Raw genomic sequence first — 19,477 nt, forward strand, 5'->3', positions numbered from 1 at the left:
CCGGCGGGGTGCGGAGGCGATCTCCTGAATCCCCCGAGATGGGATTGGCGGCGGCGGCGTCTCTGGAAGGTTTTCCGTATCGTGGCTCTCGGTACTGGGGGTTTCGCGACGAAGACTATATGTAGGCGGAAGGGCAGGTCAGGGGGCCACACGAGGACCCCACACGCTAGGGCCGCGCGGCCAGCACCTGGCCCGCGCCGCCCTGTTGTGGCAGCGCCTCGTGGCCCCACTTCGTAAGTCCTCCGGTCTTCTGGAAGCTTCGTGTAAAAATAGCCCCCTGGGCGTTGATTTCGTCCAATTCCGAGAATATTTCCTTACTAGGATTTCTGAAACCAAAAACAGCAGAAAACAGCAACTGGCTCTTCGGAATCTCGTCAATAGGTTAGTGCCGGAAAATGCATAAATATGACATATAATGTGTATAAAACATGTGAGTATGAACATAAAAGTAGCATGGAACATAAGAAATTATAGATACGTTTGAGACGTATCATGCGACAATCAGCTCGCAGTATTTTATCCTCACAACAACAAGTCGAGTAATGCTACAAAACAAGTTGAGGTAAAGTATTATGTTGTGAAACACAAGGTCCATAATCAAACTATAAGTCTCGAGCATATAAGGACAAAATATATGCTTGCGGATCCGCTAACGAAAGGCTTACCACCCAGTCTGTTCAAAGAACACGTAGCTGGCAAGGGTTTAAGGGGAAGTCTTACCTATCCTGGATCATAATAGGCCCAAAAGTAAAAAAAATTGTTTCAAAATAGAGAAGTGTATTGCGGTTGTGTGATTCTATCAGCAATAGAGCTGTGACGATGAAACATGCCCTATATATTGATCCAAAATGAAACGAGTAAAGTAAAAGTTAAAAGTTAAAAGTAAAGTTGAGATCAAGGGGGAGAATGTTAGATTGGTCTCTTTCCCATGTGGGCCCAATGGCCCACCGGGCCCCTTGTGACCTGCACCCTGATCGGGGGCACCCAATCCATTATGGTTGGCGGGCCCTGTCGCCAGCTCTATAAAGAGAGGTGAGCGCTGACGGCACGCAGTACTAGGTTCGACCACGTTGCCGCACACCACACCGACACCACCTAACGATCTAGGTCTAGCGTTGTGCTGATGGAAAGCTCCGCCGCCACCACTGCCTCAACCTCAGGCCATCGCCGTCGCCACCATGTCGACGCCCTCAAGTTCAGATGTTATAATGAAGTCTCTAATGATGTCTTTTATAATATCTGTCTCATATTACGTTGGCCAAGATGATAATCTAGGGATACGGGTAGGACCTATAAACCTGATTAGAATGCTAGTAGTACGCTTTGGTGCTCTAACTAAGTGAGACAATAAGGATAGACACTAGTAGTACGCTTTGCTTAATATCAGATAATCAGACTGAAAATTTCTTGCACTAAATGGTTTTCTATTATTCTGTACATATTAGTGCTTGGTGCTATGATGTGTAAAAAAAGGCTAGAAAGTGCTGATAGTCCATCTTAGGGTTTAGGGTAACTGACTAACTTCAAAAAGTTATGAGGTCTAGTTATCAACAAAAAAAAAGAGGTGTTTGATTTTTTAATTTCCACCCTGTTCATCAGGAAAGATTTTTTTTCTACTATGCCTATTTCTATCCCCTAAGGTTGTACCCGGGGGCTTCCAGTGGATAGGCTAGGAGTTGATGCAGGTAAACAGGGCATCTTCCGATAAGCCATTTAACTAACCGTCTGTTCGTGGGCCGCGTTCTGACCTCAGTTGGTGTTCAAATTCAGAAGGCAGTATCCAATGTTTACGTCGTAGTGGAATTTCAAGGGTCCTAAACGGCGTATCGTATCTGAACATTACAGCAAGGCAAAATTGAGCTGAGATTAGATGCTGAAAAACTTGAGGCACTGAAACGAGCACGTTTCAGAAGGAGTGTGCGTGCTTGACAGCTCTCTCGGCTGGGCATAAGCGTTTGAATCCAGTTGTTTATCCTACAATGTTTTGTTTTATTTTGGTCGATCACTGGTGAGCACCATCGGATGAGTGTTAGTTAGTACAGAACACATGGTATACTTTGAGATCGAGAGTTGACTATTCATAGTGGGAGTAACTTCACTAGTAACTAAGTGTCCAACTCACCAAATTTGCTTATGTGGCAGTGAGTTAATGAGAAGAGAGGAGGATAGAGTAACATAGCTAGTTACTATAACATCACACTTTCCAAGATACAATGAGTCTATAAGCTAATTAATGAAGATATCTATGATACTATTTTGATGTTACTAACCACTATGGTGCATAGTATCATATACTAGTATCATGCATATGATACTTGTCTATGATACTATCTCTATAGTGGGTGGTATTATAGTGTAGTATCATAAACTTGTAAATTTATTATTTTGTAGAATCCCAATGTAAATCTATGTACAAGATCTATTTGGTATTTGCTTTTCTCGTAACGTGCGCTATGATACAGTATCTACCTATGTTACTCTAATTCTATCTCTCCTCATTAATTAGATGCCACATCATCATTTTTGTGGGTCTAGGATGCATGATACTACCTATGATACTAGCACTATGGCTAGCCTGAAGGTAGTAACATAGAGTAGTAACATGTGCATGTTACTACACTATGTTACTTCCCACTATGACTAATCTAAGATACTTGATTCATCGTTTTACCGCCAGTTAATCGGTAATCATTAAATGAAAAAGTATCGTAGTGAAGTATTGTAGTAACAACTGAGCCTAGGGATTTGCAATATTCAAAGTATAGATGATTTCCAAGTGGAATGCGCTGCAAATATTTTTCTAATGTTGTTAGTTTGTTCCACAGATTTGTCACGCCGAACTTGGTTATTGAGCTTTGTTGATAGAAGACAAATTGATTGGAAATATCGAACCAGTTTTTGGCACCTTTGACGCTCCTTTTGATCCTCTGAATATATTGTGAACACAAGAAAATAGATCTCTTTTCATGTTCCTTAGTCTTCTATTCTCTATGTGTACAGGGAAATCCATTTTGGCTCGTAGGACTGTTAGTTGTAGTTGTCTACTCATGCTGTTAGTATACAGTGTATTGAAATGGGCTCTGTTGGTGGAAACTGTAATGCTGAACGATCCTATTTGTATTGGGAATTTGAAAATTTTATAATCGCTTCATGAATGATAACTGGTGCATTCTACGTGTCAACCAGTGTAAGTGTTGTGACCTTTTGTTTGGTGGTGGAAGAACTAAGCCCAAGTATGCCAGCGTTTTGTGATGGTTTACTTTGAATTTATGAAATGTTGTCCTACCAATTATCACAGGACGCTGAACGATTCCTTCCCTATGCCCTCAACAGAACGCTATCTACATGGAGTTAGTTGCTCTCGTTCCCAGGGATAAGGATCGTGGCGTTAATTGTGGATCAGTTTGAGAGAAACTTCTGCCATTAGATATTTTTTTCTTGCAATTGTGGTCCCTAATTTCAGGGTCGCACGTCTCTGATCAGTGCGGAGCGCGGCCGGCAACTGCTTCCTCCGTTCCTCGCCGTCTCCTCCCCTTGCTCATGAAAGCTTATCACATTCACAGGACGGGCAGGTCGATGGAAGGGTAATAAGATTCAGTGTCTTTCCTCCGTTTCATTTCGACATGTATCCATGGATTCTAATTCATCCTCGATCGTAATTTCAGGGTCGATCAAATCGCATCACCTACGGACGGCAAGACGCGGCCACCTCCGCAGGCCATGGACGCGGTATCAATGGTGCTCGACGACGACGACCTCCTCCTCGAGATCATGATCCGCCTCGACCTCCCCACTAGCCTCGTCCGCGCCATCCTCGTCTGCAAGCGCTGGTTCTTTGTCGCCTCCGACCCCGTCTTCCTCCGTTGTTTCCGTCTCTGCCACCCGCCCCGCCTCCTCGGCTTCTACGTCACCACGAGGTCGACCAGCCTCGGGCTGCTCCGCCCGCGCTTCGTCCCCATGCCGCCTGATCAGCTGCCACAGGAGCTCGCAGCCGCCGTCCGCATGGCCGAGAGCTACAGCTTAGAAGCCTACAACGAGGACTTTGCGTGCATCGAGGACCTCCAGAACGACACCATGATCGTCAACGGCCTCTGCGGCAATAGATACGCGTTCGAAGTGCACTGGCCGATGAGCCCTCACCGAGGCGCCACCGCCCTCCCGGTGACACCGCACGACCAGCTCGACGGCACGGCGTGCACGGCCGCCCACTTCATCCTGAAAGTTCAAGACCAAGGCGGCCGCAACAGGCTCGTCTATGTATGGCTGTCCATGGGGTTCCTCATAAAAGGAAAGGGCGAGTATTCCGTCAAATACAAGGCACACATATACGTGCTGCACGAAGACGGCCAGTGGAGCTTCCATTCATCGGCCGCGGCGGTGCTCCCTTCTCCAAAGTCGGATTCGAGACCTCTGCTGGTTGGCACCAAGATATATCTGGAGCACTCTACCAGCATCGTCGCGCTGGATGTGAAAACCTCAAGCTTCTCCACGATTCCGCTCCCGGAAGAAATGGAGCGGTACGATTGCAAAGATATGATGCTGTCGGCGGCCTATGATTCAGGATTTTTTCTTATCCATCTTGATAAGGACCTCGAGCTTTGTATCTGGCTCCACATTGGGGACTGGTGGCAGCTTCTTGATGTCGTTGGCTTGCCCGAGATGTTTGCTACTTTGGGGATGACAGGTTGGACGGCTGATGGCGAGCCTGCTACTCTTTTCCAAACAACCAAGACGGGGGATTTTGCCGAGTTTGTTTTCCTCAAGTTGGGACAATGTGCACTCTGCTACGATACTAGGCGCAGGGTGCTGCGTAAAGTGCATGAGGTGACGCAAGAGGATCAAACTCTAGAGCAGATCCATCCTTTTATGATGACATGGCCTCCCATCTTCCCTGCGCTCAAGCGTGATCATCTTGCAAGGTTTGCCTTTAGCTTTCTTAATTTCGGTGATCTCTGAACTAGTATGATGATATTACTGAATTCTATTAAAGCTAGCTTTGCTGATTGCTGCCCATTTGCTTCATGTATGCTTATTCGTGATTGAAACTTGTGGTTTTGATAAAATGTTTTATATCATAGGCTGCACTGATCATCCTACATCCATTACTTTTGTTACTTTTTCATCCCATGTACCATTGATCGTTCGGTATAACTGTGAAATGTGTATATGGTTATTGGTTCCATATGTTATCTGAAGAATTCTATTAAGCAACATATTGATGGATAAATTATTTATGCAGTTCCGAACATTATGTCGTCTAATCTATAAGCTAGAACTTGTGTATCATTTTGGCTTTTGATGACCACATAATATTCAATTACTGTGGTACCTTCTATTTTGTCTTTGACTATGTTCAGATGCCGGATAACACTTTTTCCTGATTCTTTATTTTTTTCTTATTTCAATTCCAAATAGAAATGTCAGCTGAAGTACAAGGATGCATTATGAGTTCTGTGGTATCTGTGTTAGTGGCAAAGGGCACCCGACTTCACGGAGGAGCATTGAATCTCAAGTCTTGTAGTGCAGTTCAATGTTGCATTACTGCCTAGACCTGGTTTCGACCTGTTAGTGCTATCTTCACTTTTTATTTAAAACATGTAATGGAAAAAGGACATGTAATGGAAAGGGACTCTAGTGTTGGAATAGTTTCCTTCGAGTTTGAAAGGGGTTCTTTTTCTGTTCAGTAAGTCGTAACAGTCTCTAAGCTTGTTTTTAGCTTCAGCAATGGAATTCTTTTTAGCAAATAATCGCTATTGTGCTTTTCAGCACTTAACTGTGAACTTTTAGTATACATGCCATCATGAAAGGAGGTTGCAAGAAAAGTTGGGAATCATCATCAACTGAAAACTGCTGCGTTAAGTGGCTCCCAGGTGTATATGATCCGATTTCAGTCACTTATGTTCATCATTCAGTGAAGAGCCACCAACGGTGAGTATAGGGAGAAGGACAGGAAGCAGCAGGAACATAATAGGCAGAAACGGTGACAGCAAGGAAAGTGCGTTACTGGAACTCCCCAAATCTAGAGAAGGCTGGGATCACAGCTACAGGAACCACAGGAGAACACCAATCTAGAGAGATGGTGGACGGAGGCGAGGAAGAGGCTTCGGAGGGAGGACAGGAGAGAGTTTGACACGCTAGTTTTGCTGATTGCGTGGACTCTCTGGAAGCAAAGGAACGACAGGGTCTTTGGGAACCTACAGAGGCAGCTTTCCACGGAGCAGATTATAGACTCGGTGCTAGAGGAATTCAGCCTTTGGTGGGCTGCGAGAGGAGGAGAGCGGAGAGGCATGCTGCGAGAGTAGGTTTCTAGGCTAGGTGGTGTGCGTGGGTTGGCCAGGGATAGATGTTCGCATCCGCCGTTGGTCTCTTGTATTTTGTTTGCTACCTTCTATAAAGATTTGGCACGCCGTTCGCGTGCCCGCAAAAAAAAGGAACTCCCCAAATCAAAAGGTACATCATGTTCACGGCATCCCAACACTTGTAGCATGTTCTTACGGTCGTCTGGTTTTATCATCGGCCGTAGGAGCTCGTGTACCTACATAAAAGGTTACCATTGTGTGCTTGTGTTCTTAGTTTCTTACCGGTGTATGGCCTGAGCTGCCTTGCTTTCGTTTGCTGCTGTAACATGGAGACTAAATATGCTCTACCAATACATGATTTAATAATTTATAAGTTTACAAGTAATTTACGAATAATTGACAGGGTTAATATAACATACACTTACAAGTATAAATACAATCCACAATTCGAGAAACAAAAAAAAATTCCCTTAAAATAATAGTACCCCATTCAAAATCTGTTCTGAATAGTAGTGGACATGGAGCGTTCACAGGTTGATTCGTCTGTCTCTCATTTCTCAAAAGTGTAGACCAAATCTGGATTGAGATTGTTTTAGATAACATGACTCCTGCCCACGGTTCCATTTCCTCAATGAAACCCTGTGACCAAGTTTTATAGTCGCCAAGCGAGAACACAAGTTTGTCATGACAAAAGCATAAAAGGCAACTTTCTTCTTACAAAGCCCAGGGCGCCTCAAACACTAGCTAGATCACAGTAGGAGGGTGGGGTCTCGAAGGTTGCTCCCCCTCAACATTCCATTGTCGACATAGGGGTCACCCAGGTCGCAGCTCCAGCCATCTTCTTGATTTCAGGCAATCCGGGCAGATCATCATCTGCTCCTCTGCTCCCACAGGTAGGTGGCGAAGAGGACCAACAGACATCAGCTGAGATGGCTGATCCCACAGGAATGGTTTGTTCAGTCAGTCATTTTCAAGCAGCATTCTTCAGTCAGTCCTTTCCAGCAGCATTGGTGTGCCAGCAGCACTTTGCAGGTATGGCCAGAGAAGTCTGCCTTCTTTATCAATCTATCTCTGTATTTGAAATTTTGTGAGTGATCCAGACATCTTGTGCAAATCGTGCCAACTTTTTTTTGAAACAAATTGAGACATTTTGATTGACTAACAGTTCCCCGGCAGTGCTAGATACATGTATTTCATTTCGATCAATTCCCGTCTTAAGAAGCAGCGACGGGCATGAACTGAAACAGAGTAGATTATAGAAGTACATCATATCATAGGGAACAAACAAAGAACACCAGCAACGGAAGTTTTCCTCGGTGACCATTGTACAACACATATTCAGAAGTCCAAGTTGCCGTGCTTTCCATGCAGGCTCGACCTATTCCTCTCTGGACGTTTGCCTTGGCGCTCACCGTTACCATCAGCTCCAGCGCCGCTTTTAGCAGTCCTCCCTATGCCTAGCTTCGGCAGGCCTCGATTCAATCCTTCCAGCAAGACGCAAGCTTTGCATAGTTTCTACACAGCCAGGATTTTCATCCAATATTCAGTGAGTAAAAGCGTTGAAAAAGTTTAAAAGGCAACAAAATCAGGGCTAATTCATGCAGTCAGATACTTGGATACAAATGTCCTACATTAGCTCACTGTGCTTTAGTGCTGTATTATTTGAATAATTTCAAGAAAAATAGTTTTCACTGTATAAGCAATTAACCAACCTATCTTAAAATGTCCTAGCAAATGAATCATTCTTTGGTTATCTTGAGCTAACATAGGATCTAGAAGGGGGCAAATTTCACAGTAGATGTGATCACAATACCTGACTAGAAATGTAACCACAACGTTCACATGTTCCTTGCTCTGGCATTCTTGTTGTCGTGGATATCCGGAAATTTTCGCCAGAGGTTATGATGTCCAGTATAGCTCTAGGCCTGCGTCATTGATAATGTACTGAGCCAAGCTAATGAAACAAGATCCATCATGTGATGAACAAGAAAAATTAACAGAGGAAGCAACCTAGCATGCACTAACTGATGAAGAATTTAAATTATATAAAATCCTACTTTTGGACAGCATAAGATTTTACCTCATTCTTTCCAAATCTTTAATGAATTCACGAGCAAATCCACGATATGCATTTGGTGAATAGATACCTGAATATAGTGGTATAGAACCAATTAACATATTAGATTTCGATAGAAGATGAAAACAGTGGTCAACAAAAATTCTGTAGATTCATACTATACATCACTCCAGGTTTGGAGGAAAAAATCTTAGCAGAACCATAACAATGTGTATGGTATTGACTATTAAATGCGCAGATTACTGGAAACTTCTAGGTACTGTATTACAGAGAGCAAGCAACTGATAAGAAATGGACCAGGAATTACATTCAGTGGAGAAGTAGTCCAGCTTTTTGAAATAAGCATACGTGTCATGCAGTCAAGGATCAAATATCGTCAGCACACGTTTGATGGATAAATCATAATAAGTTAATAACAACGTAAAATTGATTGGAATATTTCGTGTAAAGGATATATAACAATCTCCTTCTCGTAGGTGTATTTGAAAGGCTTGCATCTAGGGATTGGTCCATCTTCACCAGTAGTTATGAAGGTGCACCTACTTAACCTATAAAATAAAAGCATATTACCAACACAAATTATTAAATAAAACAAAGATACAATACCATACCTTATTTAGTATAACCAACATTTACCTCGCAATATCACCACGTAAAATATTCAGCAAAACAGTCTCTGCAATGTCATCTGCATTATGCCCAGTTACAATCTTATCAACCTTCAACAGAGCAGCACCTCGGTCTAGTGCCTAATAAGAATGGAATGTTCACTTGATTAATGAGCATGTAGTTGTCTTAATGAGAAGGGTATGTAAGAGCTACCTGACGTCGAAAAACACCACAGAAAGTACAATTGTTTTTCAGGCCAATTGCTTTCACAATATCATCCATTGTCCAGTCATAGAGATCCTTATAAGATACTATTTTCAGTGGTAGACCATACTGCAATAAGTGAATTGTATGGTTAAATCAGTAAAACATGAATATGAAAAAAATGTATGTCAAAATAGTACAAGAGAAAAACATTAAGAAGCATATATTTGCAGCAGAACTATGTGTATCAGGTAAGGAGGGGAACCTGGATCTCATTCCTTTTAACAGTTTCTAGAGAGTCGTCTCTGTAGCCTGTGATTCCCTCATCAATCGATAAAAGGAACAAATCGAGGCCATAGTTGTGCCGTTTGTTTAACTCTGATAACACGTATGCAAGCACAGTCGAATCTGCATAAGAGTAATAAAGAGTGTTATCATCTGCTACAAGACTGAGCTCGATAACCAAGAAATAAGCATTCCAAGCTTATGAAACCTTTGCGCTATACAGATACGATAAATGCTTAATACTACCAGTTGGATTATCATATTTTTCAAACAGCCACAGTAGCAACTATATTTGTAAATTGGTTGTCTTAAATTAAAAGCATTATCTATGTTGCAGATCCGAGAATGTTGAACGAACATTTTGATAACACAAACTTTGCAAAACGCACGGCTCTCAAGGAGACAATAGCACCTAGCGTACTAGACATGCAAGTGATATACAGAAGTGGGTACTAACTACTAAGGTGTTTAACATTCGATGAGTAGTGAGTAGGAAGCACATGTATTGCATAAAAATCATTTTTTACTTGATTGTTTTGTGCAAGTGTGCAAATACCTTTTCCACCAGAAGCTCCAATTGCCACACGCTCGCCGGCTTTAAACAAATTGCTGTCAACAATTGTTCGATGGATCTCGTCCTCGAAGACAATATAGAAACATTCCCTGCATATCTACAATGCAAATGTCAAAGACTCCTCAATAACTACCAGATGAAAAGAAGAAAACACTTGACAGCTAAATACAAGAAGGCGATACAGAAGAAGTATAAGCATATACAGAAATCGCACAGATTTTGGTGAAACGTCACAATTTACAGCATCAAATAATTTCGCAAAATCCTCATGAATACACAAATGGTACATCTTTTTTCTGTATCTACTTCCCAGAACTATAGCAATCCGATGAACTGATATGAAGCTCCTATATGCTACAACTAAACCGTGGGCTGGAACTACACTCGAAGCATAAAAAAAAGGTGTACTGAAAGCGCAAAGCTGGCGGGGCTCACCTGCTCTAGAGTCTTGGGCCGCTTGAGCGCGGCCTTCCGCTCACCGCAGCGCACGCAGAGACGGCTCCCTGCCCTTGCCGGAGCGGCGATTGACTGCATGGGCATCTGGATGCGTCTTATTCCCGCACGAATCCGGTGGATGGTAGGGAGTACGGCGGAGGACAGCTGCGGGGTAGAGTAGCCGTGCTTCGGCAGGAGGAGGAGCTGAGGCTGCTTCGGCCACGCCGGAGAGGATTTCGGCGGCGAGACTGGGGGACAGGACGAACAGGATGAGCCAGCAAGCCAGGGTCAAGGTTGGCCCAAATTTCGCAGGCCTATACTGAGCCGGGCTCTAAACCGCCCTAATTTTTGTGGGCTACCAATTTGACGTGTTTTTTGGGCTTTTTTGTTCAAAATGTTGCCTCCAAAATAAAGCTTTGCTTTTTAAACACTCGTGCAAATAAAGAACAGATACTGCACATGGGAAGATGCTAACGGTGCAAAGGCGTATGGTCATGTTATGGTAACGGCTTGCACTGCTCATGATTAAAACATGAAGCTTTTTTCACTCTTCGGACACATGCAAACTTTTCCTATCATAAGGTGAAAAGGGAAGGAATATTTTGCTGCTCATCACACCTTATCATGTACGAAATCATGATGTGGCTCTTTTGCCATCCTTTCACAACTAATCAGCCACTTTGAACTTTGAAGTAACTTTTATACCATTTTCACCCTTGGATGTCTCAGTCTCTTCCTAGCTAGGTAGTTCCTAGTACTGATCATTGCAAGCCGAGTACTTATAGGTAGCTAGCTAGTGGTATGATCTTAGCAACATCACTGGCTATGCACGCCTTTTTTTTCCACGCGCATCTTTTTTTGAAATGGTGTAACATGTTTCGTAGAACTCTATGCGTGGACATTCGGTGAGGTGATGGTGACCTTGTAATCGTTGGTCAAATCATCATGAGCCTATTTTTCTACTTGGCTAAGCAACTCTATTTACATTCATATCTATTTTCTCACGTCAGAATATAAAACAAGTTCAACATGGTATATTTACTTAAATTATTTCCTTGAAAAATTAGATGAATCGTGGTTCTGTTATGTGCGGTACTTGGTTTGTAGGATTGAATAACATAATACTTTCTCCGAATTATCTCATTGCAGTACATTCATAGACTCACGTGAGACTTTCCATTGACTCAAAGTCTAAAACAAACAAGGAGCGATTTGTTTGTTCTGTTCTTGTTAAGAAAAAACTTGGCACAAATTCATTTATCACTAGTAGAAAAAGGGGCTTCCGTCCAAGCCTTTAGTACCGGTTTCCTTACAAACCGGTACTAAAGGGTGCATTAGTACCGGTTCGTGACACGAACTGTGACTAAAGGTTTTCCTGCTCCCCCACGCACCTCCACCCCCCCCCCCCCCCCGTGGATCGCTTTTTTTGCATTGTAAAATACAAATGAAAATGATAGAAATTTTAAAAAATAAAATGTTTTCAGATTCTTATATGTTATGCAACCTACTATTCGGTGAAATTAAGAAATTCGAATTTTGACTTTTTTGCTAAAAAAGTTTGAAAAATGGTAAAATCGCATTAACTTTTGCATACAACGTCGGAAAATAACGTATAATATATCAAAATCATCGTGAGAACAAGTTACATCCGAATTCACCCAGGTTTACCTGGTTAGCCAATTTTTAGATTCTCAAAATTCCAAATAAAAATATGAAAGCAGGAAGATTTTAGTTTTTTTCCAGAAATTTAGAATTATATATATTTTTTTAATTAAAATTAACAATTATAAGATTTTTTGAATCCCATAATATTACTATTACTTTTAGCAAATTATAATATTTTCAAATTTTCAGGTTTTAGGTTTGGCAAAAAAAATTAAAAATTTAAAAATAATACAAATTAAAAAAGTTAATTTTATTTATTCAACATTATTATTACATCATTCTTTTTGTTTATTAAAAAAATTGTTTGGAATTTAAACAATAAATAAGTGTGACATCGACCAACATGTTAATATGATTGATATGATACTACTATCAACAACATGCGCTCGAAGCACTTGGAAGTGAGACGGGAAGGAACTCGGAAGTTAAGCGTGCTAATGCTGAAGTAGTGTGAGGATGGGTGACCGACCGGGAAGTTTGACCACGGGTAAGTAATTTGACTAGAGATTAAGTGTAGTTAGAGATTACCGAAAATACTAGAAATTCTGAAGAAAAAAAAAGGGAGTGAAAAAAAAGAGGGAGTGAAAAATAATTAGAAAAAAATGGATAAAAAATTTAAACGAAATAGCCTTTAGTACCGGTTCGTGTTACGAACCGGGACCAAAGGTCTCAAGCCCCGCGGGCTCCTCCGTGCCCACGTGGAGGCACCTTTAGTACCGGTTCGTAAGAAACCGGTACTAAAGGTGGAAGACCTTTAGTACCGAATCTTTAGTACCGGTTCCAAAACCGGTACTAAAGGCTCTTTGGAACCGGTACTAAAGGGGGTTTCTCTACTAGTGTATGCAAGATTCTAGTAGGCATAAATGTGATACCGTAGTAAGTTCAAATAGTCATTCACTCAATGGGCTGGTGCGACATGGTGGGTGAAAGGCCAACAAACTTTTTTTTGAGAATAAGACCAACAAACTTAATACTACATTCAGGTAAGATATTATCAAAGTCGCCCAAATCACTAGTAGAAAACGGGGCTTTTGTCAAAGTCGCCCAAATAATAATAGTCAAACACTTTACGAGAACAAAGTTCAATCAAAATAATTATTCCCGTCTTTTCCCCTGGCACGAACCGGTGCTAAAGGTCCCGCACGAATCGGTGCTAAACCCCTGCGGGTCCAAATATAAGCTCAAACCGGTGCTAATGCACCCTTTAATCTGGATTCGTAGCACAACCGATTCTAATGCTCTTTGCAGCTCCAAATATAAGCTCTGTTTTCTACGAGTGAATCCGACGCTATTATTTTATCTTGATGATTTCAAAACAAAATAAACGTTTGATCCCAACTCTCTAAATGTTGGTTGTTTGTTTGTGGACATATATATATGGTGGTTGATAAGACCATTGCATTTCATGTTCTTTTACTGATATAGAAACATACTATGCGATGAATTGCCTCTTAGTTTTTATCTAGCATCTTTTTTTCCCATACTTTAATTTAATGGGTTGACGATGTAAACTAAACTAAAATAATATCTGACTAAAAGAAGACATCTTAGAAGAACATGATGCATCTTTTCTTATACAAAGAAATGATTCCTAAGTAAAGCGATGATCACGGACGTTTTGTTTCGTTTTACCTTTATGTTAACTCTAGCGTGCATTTCTCTCGAAAAAAAGAAGCTCTAGCGTACATATGCCCTGATCGGAGGCGACTCTCAGAAGAAATTATGTGTTTGGTCGGGATCCCAAACTGCTCGTGAACCATTTACGGCCGGAGTTGGATCCCCGCCACCGGGCACACCGGCCAATCCTTGTTTGCATGAAGGCCATGAATGCACGTCGAAAAGAAGAAAAAAAAAAAGTCCATGAATGCTTGATCGGGCCGCCGTCCTTCCGTACGCGTGACGGTGCGATCGGTGATTCTCGCATAAATAGCCGTCGACCCGCCGTGACCTGTCACGAGGGGAGTGGCCGGCTGGTCAGGCACACCGCACGCGTGCGCGACCTCGTGATTCATGGGCAGCGTACGGGATTAGGCAAGAGCATCAACGGGTAAATAACCATTTTTATGGTTTTGGTGTGAAAATATGGACATAACAGATTTTTTTTACGAAACACAATACAGACATAGACGCTCACAATACGCATATACACTCACCCTACCCTATGAGCATCTCCGAGAGACTGCGTTCAAGAAACTTCATCCGGCGAGTCTTGAGATTGACGAAGTCACCACAGGCGCCTCGCTATCGACGGGAACATCGCCTTTCACTGAAGAATAATCCACCAATGTCAAACCTGGAGTTTGAACTCTGGTGGGCTGGGGGTGACACTACCCTCCTAAGAGCATCTCCAACAGAAGCTCTACCCCGCGTGGTATCCAAAAAAAGTGACTGGTTTAGCGCGTGGGCGCAAAATGATGCTCCAACAGGTGCTGCAAAAGGCGCTGCAAAATACAGCTTGGGGCAAACGCGCAATGTCGTGCACTATATCTACCGCGCCGGAAAGAGCGTTGTATAAGTCGCCCGCAGAAACAACTACGGATTTTTACAGCTCCAAGGTTTAGAGCTTCCGTTGGAGGTGAATATGCTCTCACGCGCAAAACATGGATAGAACTCGATGTAAAGTGATTTTACATCGCGTATATTTAGAGCGCCTATTGGAGATGCTCTAACCACCCAACCACAGGTTGGTTTTTCGACATAACAGATTGAAAGCGTAATTTTTTAAAGGAGCGCCGCAGAATCCCGCCAAAAACCTCATATGCCTAGTTTCACGACCGAGCCTACGCGAGGTCCTTTTCCTCTCTCAACCCTTGGCGCGCTGAAAATTTAGCTCCTGCCCACCCCCATTCCGTCGCGCCGCCACCGCATCCGCCCACACTCGCTGATGTTCTTCATCCGCTTGCGTCGCCCGCCGACACCACACCTATTACGTAGGTCCCGTGTCGATTCCGCATCTTTTGGACCGCGGGGTGATGACCCACAAGTATAGGGGATCGCAACAGTCTTCGAGGGAAGTAAAACCCAATTTATTGATTCGACACAAGGGGAGCCAAAGAATATTTGTAAGTCTTAACAGCGGAGTTGTCAATTCAGCTGCACCTAGAAACAGACTTGCTCGGAAGAGTTTATCAGTAGCAACAGTTTTATAGCAGTAGCAGTAGTGAAATATCAGCAGCACTGTAGCAAAGACAGCAGTAGTGATTATAATAAACAACAGGATTAAAATACTGTAGGCACAGGGATGGATGAACGGGCGTTGCATGGATGAAAGAACTCATGTAACAATCAAGGTAGGGCATTTGCAGATAGTAATAAAACAGTATCCAAGTACTAAACAACCATAGGCATGTGTTCCATATATAGTCGTACGTGCTCGCAATGAGAAATTTGCACAACATCTTTTGTCCTACCAGCCGGTGGCAGCCGAGCCTTTAGGGAATCTACTGGTAATTAAGGTACTCCTTTTAATAGAGCACTGGAGCAAAGCATTAACACTCCGTGAACACATGTGATCCTCATATCACCGTCTTCCCCTCCGGTTGTCCCAATTTCTGTCACTTTGGGGCCTCGGGTTCCGGATAGCAATATGTGTATACAACTTGCAAGTAAGATCATAAAGCAATGAATATCATCATGAATTGATAACATGTTCAGATCTGAGATCATGGCACTCGGGCCCTAGTGACAAGCATTAAGCATAACAAGTTGCAATAATATCATAAAAGTGTAGGATTACGTTGCATAGAAAACAAAAATTTTCCTACCGCGAACACGCAATCCAAGCCAAGATGCAATCTAGAAGAAGGTAGCAACGAGGGGGTATCGAGTCTCACCCTTGAAGAGATTCCAAAGCCTACAAGATGAGGCTCTTGTTGCTGCGGTAGACGTTCACTTGCCGCTTGCAAAAGCGCGTAGAAGATCTTGATCACGATCGGTTCCGGCGCCACGAACGGGCGGCACCTCCGTACTCGGTCACACGTTCGGTTGTTGATGAAGACGACGTCCACCTCCCGTTCCGGCGGGCAGCGGAAGTAGTAGCTCCTCTTGAATCCGACGGCACGACGGCGTGGTGTCGGTGGCGGTGGAGAACTCCGGGCGGAGCTTCGCTAAAGCTACGCGGAAGATATGGAGGAGAGGGGCGGCTAGGGTTTGGGAGGGGGTGGCCGGCCACTTCAAAGGGGGCGGCCAGCTTGTGGTCTTGGGGTGGCCGGCCCCCTCCCTTGGCCCCTCATTATATAGGTGGATCCCCAAGAGTTGGTCTCCAAGTCTTCGAATAAGACCCGAACCAAAAACCTTCCATAGGGAGGGAAACCTAGCCAAGCTAGGACTCCCACCAAAGGTGGGAGTTCCACCTCCCATATGGGGGGTGGCCGGCCCCTAAGGGGGAGTCCACTTGGGACTCCTCCCCCACTAGGGTTGGCCGGCCATGGAGGTGGAGTCCCATGTGGACTCCACCTTCCTTGGTGGTTTCTTCCGGACTTTTCTAGAACCTTCTAGAACCTTCCATAGAACCTTCCGCGACATTTTAATTCACATAAAATGACATCCTATATATGAATCTTATTCTCCGGACCATTCCGGAACTCCTCGTGATGTCCGGGATCTCATCCGGGACTCCGAACAAATATTCGAACTCCATTCCATATTCAAGTACTACCATTTCAACATCCAACTTTAAGTGTGTCACCCTACGGTTCGTGAACTATGCGGACATGGTTGAGTACTCACTCCGACCAATAACCAATAGCTGGATCTGGAGATCCATAATGGCTCCCACATATTCAACGATGACTTTAGTGATCGAATGAACCATTCACATACAATACCAATTCCCTTTGTCACGCGATATTTTACTTGTCCGAGGTTTGATCTTCGGTATCACTCCATACCTTGTTCAACCTCGTCTCCGACAAGTACTCTTTACTCGTACTCGTGGTATGTGGTCTCTTATGAACTTATTCATATGCTTGCAAGACATTAGACGACATTCCACCGAGAGGGCCCGGAGTATATCTATCCGTCATCGGGATGGACAAATCCCATTGTTGATCCATATGCCTCAACTCATACTTTCCGGATACTTAATCCCACCTTTATAACCACCCATTTACGCAGTGGTGTTTGATGTAATCAAAGTACCTTTCCGGTATAAGTGATTTACATGATCTCATGGTCATAAGGACTAGGTAACTATGTATTGAAAGCTTATAGCAAATAACTTAATGGCGGGATCTTATGCTACGCTTAATTGGGTGTGTCCATTACATCATTCATATAATGATATAACCTTGTTATTAATAACATCCAATGTTCATGATTATGAAACTAATCATCCATTAATCAACAAGCTAGTTTAAGAGGCATACTAGGGACTTCTTTGTTGTCTACATATCACACATGTACTAATGTTTCGGTTCATACAATTATAGCATGACATATAAACATTTCTCATAAACATAGAGATATAAATAATAACCACTTTATTATTGCCTCTAGGGCATATCTCCTTCAGTCTCCCACTTGCACTAGAGTCAATAATCTAGATTACATTGTAATATACCTAACACCCATGGCATTCTGGTGTTGGTCATGCTTTGCCCTAGGGAGAGCTTTAGTCAACGGATCTGCTACATTCAGATCGGTGTGTACTTTGCAAATCTTTACTTCTCCATCTTCGATGTACTCGCGAATCGAGTGGTAACGCAGCTTGATATGCTTCAGCCTCTTGTGTGACCTTGGCTCTTGTGCATTGGCGATGGCACCCATGTTATCACAGTAAATGATTAATGGGTCCAATGCACTAGGAACCACACCGAGCTCTACAATGAACCTCTTCATCCATACCGCTTCTAATGAAGCCTCTGAAGCCGCTATGTACTCTGATTCTGTTGAAGACTTCGCCACCGTGCACTGCTTCGAGCTTGCCCAGCTTACTTGCGAGCACCATTCAATATAAACACGTACCCGGACCGTGACTTAGAGTCATCAGGATCAGTGTTCCAACTTGCATCGGTGTAACCATTTACAACGAGCTCTTGGTCACCTCCATAACAAAGAAACATATCCTTAGTTCTTTTCAAGTACTTCAGGATATTCTTGACAGCTGTCCAGTGTTCCATTCCTGGATCACTTTGATATCTGCTAGTCAAACTAACAGCATGTGCTATATCCGGTCTAGTACATAGCATGGCATACATGATAGATCCTACTTGCTCGAGGCATAGGGGATATTATTCATCCTTTCTCTTTCTTCTGCCGTAGCCGGTCCTTGAGTCTTACTCAAGACCTTGCACAGTAACATATGTAAGAACCCTTTCTTACTTTCGTCCATTCTAAACTTCTTTAGAATCTTGTCCAGATATGTACTCTGTGATAGCCCTATTAGGCGTCTTGATCTATCTCTATAAATCTAGATACCTAATATATACGATGCTTCACCAAGGTCTTTCATTGAAAAACTATTATTCAAATAACCTTTAACACTGCTTAATAGTTCTATATCATTCCCGGTCAATAATATGTCATCTACATATAATATCAGGAATGCTACAGAGCTCCCACTCACTTTCTTGTAAATACAGGCCTCTCCATGACACTCGTATAAACCCGAAGTCTTTGATCACCTTATCAAAGCGTCGGTTCCAACTTCTCGATGCTTGCTTCGGTCCATAGATTGAACGCTGAAGTTTGCATACTTTGTCGACATTTTTAGGATCGACAAAACCTTTGGGTTGTACCATATACAACTCTTCCTCAATGTCTCCATTAAGGAACGCCGTTTTGACATCCATCACGCAAAATCTCATAATCGAAAAATGCAACTATTGCTAACAAAATCCTCACTGATTTTAGCTTCGCTACGAGTGAGAAAGTCTCATCGTAGTCAACTCCTTGAATTTGTCGGAAACCTTTTGCGACAAGTCGAGCTTTATAGACGATAATATTACCATCGGCATCTGTTTTTCTCTTGAAGATCCATTTATTCTCGACAGCCTTTCGGCTATCGGGTAAGTCTACCAAAGTCCATACTTTGTTATCATACATGGATCCCATTTCGGATTTCATGGCTTCTTGCCATTTGTTGGAATACGGGCTCATCATCGCTTCTTCATACGTCGCGGGGTCCTCATCATTGTTATCCACAATCATGACATTTAGACAAGGATCATACCAATCAGGAGTGGCATGTTCCCTTGTCGATCTGCGAGGTTCGATAGTTTCCTCGTTCGAAGTTTCATGATCATTATCATTAGCTTCCTCTGTTGCTCGGTGTAGGCGGTACGGTACAACTTCCGTCATTGCGCTACTCCGATCAACGAGTATAGATTC

General features: G+C 42.9%; 2 protein-coding genes across 2 annotated transcripts; one reads left to right on the forward strand and one right to left on the reverse strand.

The window, feature by feature from the left end:
• Positions 1-3,695: 3,695 nt before the first annotated feature.
• On the forward strand, positions 3,696-5,602 carry LOC124681334. Its single transcript, XM_047216268.1, has 2 exons — positions 3,696-4,919; positions 5,416-5,602. The coding sequence occupies exons 1-2, from the start codon at positions 3,721-3,723 to the stop codon at positions 5,426-5,428; spliced, it is 1,212 nt and encodes a 403-aa protein (XP_047072224.1). The 5' UTR covers positions 3,696-3,720; the 3' UTR covers positions 5,429-5,602.
• Positions 5,603-7,471: 1,869 nt separating this feature from the next.
• LOC124681335 (cytoplasmic tRNA 2-thiolation protein 1) lies at positions 7,472-10,736 on the reverse strand. The gene is made up of 10 exons (XM_047216269.1): positions 10,484-10,736; positions 10,031-10,145; positions 9,455-9,597; positions 9,199-9,318; positions 9,013-9,125; positions 8,832-8,924; positions 8,684-8,724; positions 8,380-8,446; positions 8,113-8,224; positions 7,472-7,814 (listed from the first exon to the last, which is right to left on the reverse strand). The coding sequence occupies exons 1-10, from the start codon at positions 10,586-10,588 to the stop codon at positions 7,638-7,640; spliced, it is 1,086 nt and encodes a 361-aa protein (XP_047072225.1). The 5' UTR covers positions 10,589-10,736; the 3' UTR covers positions 7,472-7,637.
• Between the last annotated feature and the right edge of the window lie 8,741 nt (positions 10,737-19,477).

Source organism: Lolium rigidum, unplaced genomic scaffold (assembly GCF_022539505.1).
Source record: "Lolium rigidum isolate FL_2022 unplaced genomic scaffold, APGP_CSIRO_Lrig_0.1 contig_39395_1, whole genome shotgun sequence".
In the NCBI taxonomy this organism is placed as follows: Eukaryota; Viridiplantae; Streptophyta; class Magnoliopsida; order Poales; family Poaceae; genus Lolium; species Lolium rigidum.